The 5,076-nt window shown below is 36.5% G+C and overlaps 1 protein-coding gene across 2 annotated transcripts in view; it reads left to right on the forward strand.

The window, feature by feature from the left end:
* Nucleotides 1-77: 77 nt before the first annotated feature.
* tcirg1b (T cell immune regulator 1, ATPase H+ transporting V0 subunit a3b) overlaps nucleotides 78-5,076 on the forward strand; it is an 18,449-nt gene continuing 13,450 nt past the window's right edge. For both annotated transcript variants that reach the window (XM_016237250.1, XM_016237251.1), the window contains exons 1-3: nucleotides 78-206; nucleotides 2,463-2,582; nucleotides 2,726-2,804. In XM_016237250.1, the coding sequence (XP_016092736.1) occupies nucleotides 2,466-2,582; nucleotides 2,726-2,804 (196 nt within the window). In that variant the 5' untranslated portion in view covers nucleotides 78-206; nucleotides 2,463-2,465. The remainder of the gene's footprint in view (nucleotides 207-2,462; nucleotides 2,583-2,725; nucleotides 2,805-5,076) is intronic.

The following is a 5,076-nucleotide window of genomic DNA, read 5'->3' on the forward strand; positions in this document are numbered from 1 at the left end:
AGTATTGGGGGGGGCCCTGAAGTCACGTGACACGAACAGACAGCTGGGGCCCTGAAGTCACGTGATGAGCTGCTCACATGACTGTGTGAAGAAACAGGAAGCTCGTGGTTCTCAGTGCAGCTGTTAGAACTTTATTCTTTCAAGAAGACACACTCACGTCCAGAGGCTGAGCTCGATCTTCGTCGCTGTCGGTGTCGTATCATCCGGTAAGTTTGCAGATCACCGCTGATGTGTGCACTGCTGGTGACACTGTTTGATGCGTATTCTGTAACGTTACCCCGCCAGTCTCGACTCTTTCAGCATCTGAACATCATCAAATCACACTTAATCGATACCCAACTGCTGTTCGTGATGTTTTATAGTGTCAGGGAAACCAAAATGAAACTTTTGTGTCATGCATTATTCAAATGAACAAACAGCCAAAAGTATATCCGATAAAATGATATAATATAGACGGAGGAATTGTAACAAGCTTCCTCATTAAAACAGTTTGTCCTGTAATGCAGCGGGATTCCTGTAGAAAGAGGAACTGTGGCCCAGATTTGTGTTTCCCTGTGTTTCAGCATTCATTCCTTCGATTAGCATGGGCTTGGTTTGCTCAGGCTCGATTGGCTGCTGTCGGTTCAGTGTCCAGAGATGTTGAGCTGTTTTAGATCTCATGTGTCCTTCTGTTAGTGCTAGTGATTAGCTGTCAAAACCTGTGAGGATGCATGTGATCAAAGTGAGATCACGTGGTCTACTGATCATATGCACAGTGCGTTAGTAAGTGTGGCCCAAATGTAGAAATCACAAATACCACCTTTTTCCAGTCAACATCAGTTATAGATGGAAGATATTGTCCATGAATGTATAAGGAATGGTGTATATTTCACATACTGTAACAGGTCACCTTTTCTTTCAAGTTTTTTTTCACAATAACCTTTTAGCCTTTTTAAGTTCACTTCAATGTTTCTGGACATCATCATGGATTAAATCATTTTTCTGCGACATCATCATGGATTAAATTATTATAAGGTCACATATTCCATGTAGTCTCTCAGTTGAAAGGAGCTCAGCATAACTCCATACAATTCCATTTCAATTCGACAAAAAAATTATTTAGGTCGCTTTTTCACTGAATTTTTGAATTCGGTGAATTCAATGAAAATGTGATAATACAAGAGAAACAAAAAGACGTTTCCACAAACATGCATGATTACAAAAGTACACATTTCACATATTATTACAATAGTTAAAGTATTACGAACACAAATTATTCATATATATTATTCATATATAATTATTTATCACCTAGTTTTGAAACATTTTCTTAAATGTACAAAGTGAGTTACATAATTTTAATTCCTTATCACAATTATTCCATAGGTTTACCCCTTTGAAAGATCTATTTTTTTATATTACCAGTAGTTCTTGCCCTTATTTAAAACATTTTTTAAACATGGGCTATATATTCCTCTTAGTTTGTACTGTCTTTCTCTTATTGCGAACAACCTCTGGAAACAAAAAAATTATTTAGGTCACTTTTTCACAGAATTTTTGAATTCGGTGAATTCAATGAAAATGTGATAATACAAGAGAAACAAAAAGACATTTCCACAAACATGCATGATTAAAAAAGTACACATTTCACATATTATTACAATAGTTTAAGTATTACGAACACAAATTATTCATATATATTATTCATATATCATTATTTATCACCTAGTTTTGAAACATTTTCTTAAATGTACAAAGTGAGTTACATAATTTTAATTCCTTATCACAATTATTCCATAGGTTTACCCCTTTGAAAGATATACATCTATTTTTTTATATTACCAGTAGTTCTTGCCCTTATTTAAAACATTTTTTAAACATGGGCTATATATTCCTCTTAGTTTGTACTGTCTTTCTCTTATTGCGAACAACCTCTGGATACAATTTGGAAGTATATTATTATATACTTTATACATTATCTGTGTGTGCATTAGAGAAATCAACTAAATTAACAAATTTCAAAAGCATGTAATTTAATAAACAATTTGTTTGTTGGTTTGTAATAGTCAAATCGTTTTACAATCCTTATTGCTTTCTTTTGTAACGTGTGTGTGTATATATATATATATATTGAATTTATATTGGATCAATACATATGCATATACATGATAATTATACAAAATAGGTTTTGTTTAAAATATATTATTAATATATTAAATAAATTCAAATAGATTGTTAAAAACATTGATGTAGTTTGACATTGCCCGTGTAACCCTGTGATTTTACAGTCATTTTCTGCTTTACTGTAGGTGATTTTATGAAGCATGACAAGTCCCTCAGAGAGGAACACACACTCATGCTCACACGCTTACTGACTCAAAGCAGAAGAGGAAGTGCCATGTCTGTTCACACAAGCATCATCCTAGTGTGTCTCAGAAGAAGCCATTAATGCGGTTTGATTGTGTGATCTGTGTGTGTTTCAGGTCATGGGCTCTCTGTTCCGCAGTGAAGAGGTCTGTCTGGTACAGCTCTTCCTCCAGTCGGGATCGGCCTACAACTGTGTCAGTGAACTGGGAGAGCTGGGAATCGTGGAGTTCAGAGACGTGAGAGAATCTCTGCTCTCTTTTATTGTTGTTCTGTAGGAACCCTGTGCTTCGTTTACATGTTTTTAACGTGCCTTTGCCTTACATTGGCTTTGTCACAAAGAGGATAAATGACACGTCTTTGTCTGAAATCTTCATCTCAGCTGAATCCAAATGTGAACGCGTTCCAGAGGAAGTTTGTGAACGAAGTGAGGAGATGTGAGGATCTGGAGAAAACCTTTGGTGAGTCTGTCACTCCTCAACTCCCATGATCCTGCGCTCCTTATTTCTGTTCATTAGAGCCCGACCGATATGGGTTTTTTTTGGAACCGATATTAGGGATTAAAAAAGGTCGATATCGATATATCGGCCGATATTCTTTGTGTATATTATAGTACAGTACCAGTCAAAAGTTTGGACACTTTCCCGTTCATGTGTCCAAACATTTGACTGGTACTATATATAGAATACATTATATACATAAACAGAATATATATACATAAACACATTTTTTGCAATGATCACTCAAATGTGGTGATCAAACACTTATAATGACCTGACAAAGATATGTAATGATGGAGGCAGGGCATTTAACAATAAACTTTATTATCCAAAATGAGTCTGACATCAGTGCACTGAACAGTAAAGTTGAAGGTTATTCAACTTCAATTCAATTCCATTCAACTTTATTCCGTTGAAGTTTATTTCACTTCGGAACATTCATTCACGAATTTGCGCTACTGTCTTCACACACAGACGAAAGTTACTAGAGAAGTGTGACATAATATACCTCTGTAAATAAATGCAATATAAATTCACGTCTCGCGCACTTTAATGCCCTTTGAATGTTACGTGTACGTTCCCTTGGAACTGGAATCATGGCGGAATATCATGTGAAGTCCACTTCGCAGGGCACTTACGGTCGAATAAGCCAATGCTTGAATGCTGCCTGAACAAGAGACCTCCTTACTGAAGGGAAAGTGTTGGCTAGTGTCACTATCTTGCGAACGCACCGGTGGATCTCCACCAAATTCGGGGGATCCCTTCAGCTTGAGGAGCCCTCTCGAATGGCACACTCCGCGCGTCAGTAGCCCCCCGGGGCGTCGGGCCGTGAATTTAACCACCCATAACTCCCGAACCCTGGGGGCTATCGACACAGGGGTGGTCACATTCGAAAGAGGGCCTTTAGACATACACTCGATTCGCGTTCGAGAGGGTTCCTTGAGCTGAAGGCATCCCCCGAATTATGGTGTGGATTCGCCACGTCTTTACAGAGATATGGCCGTTCAAAGTTTCAATGGTTTTCCATAGACTTAAGTTTTAAAGCGTTTCATCCAGGTCACCAGTAGCAAACAATGGAGCACGCTCTGCTGGACAAACTAAGTAATTACATAATTTCAAGCATTTTATCTGCGTTATATGTTCTGTAAAAATAAATTCTTATCAGCGGCATATTAGCCGATACCGATATATCGGCGACAGACTCGTATCGGCCGATAATATCGGCTACACGATATATCGGTCGGGCTCTACTGTTCATATCTGCTGCAGTTAGCATGACCCGGTTTCGTTCATTCTCACACATTCCTGGTGCTATTGTGCAGTCATCAGTGCACGTTATTCCCAAGAGAACAACGCTTGTCTGGAAAACATTCATCTAAATGTAAACGCTTCCTGCTTTGGAGCAGTTTGTTGTCAGCAGATGTCATTTAGTCCATGCATGTGTAAAAACAAATGTTAAACAATAGCCAAATGTCTGTGTAGTTTGTGGCTGTTTCTTTTCTAAAATGTGTGTCAGTAGGTAATGCAGTAATTTATTGCTGATTAATGTAAATGCAAATAAGTTAATAAGCAAATAATAGCAATAGTGATAGATTTGGAGAAAAAACCTTCCCATGTCAAGATTAGTGCTGGGACATTAAAAAAAAAAAAATATATATATATATATATATATATTACACTACAGTTCAAAAGTTTGGGGTCAGTACATTTTTATTCTTTCTTTTTTTGAAAGAAATTAAAACTTTTATTCAGCAAGGATGTTAAATTAAGAAGTGATCGCAAAGATTTATATTGTTAGAAAATATTTATATTTTCAATTAATGCTGTTCTTTTTAAGTTTTTATTCATCAAAGAATCCTGAAAAGTATCGCAGTTTCCAAAGAAAATATTTGGCAGCACAACTGTTGCCAACATTGATAATTCTAATAATAAATGAGCATATTAGAATGATTTCTGAAGGCTCATGTGACACTTTATACTGGAGTAATGATGATGGAAATTCAGCTTTGCGTCACAGAAATAAATAGTATTTTAAAGGATATTAAAATAGAAACCATTATTTTATATTGTAATAACATTTTGCAAGATTACTGTTTTTTTTCTGTATTTTTGATCAAATAAATGCAGCCTTGATGAGCAGAAGAGACTTCTTTAAAAAACATTGCAAGTCTTGCTGATCCCAAACTTTTGAGTGGTACTGTGTGTGTGTGTGTGTGTGTGTGTGTGTGTGTGT

The sequence above is a fragment of the Sinocyclocheilus grahami genome, unplaced genomic scaffold (genome assembly GCF_001515645.1).
Source record: "Sinocyclocheilus grahami isolate Dianchi unplaced genomic scaffold, SAMN03320097.WGS_v1.1 scaffold509.1, whole genome shotgun sequence".
Taxonomy (NCBI): Eukaryota; Metazoa; Chordata; class Actinopteri; order Cypriniformes; family Cyprinidae; genus Sinocyclocheilus; species Sinocyclocheilus grahami.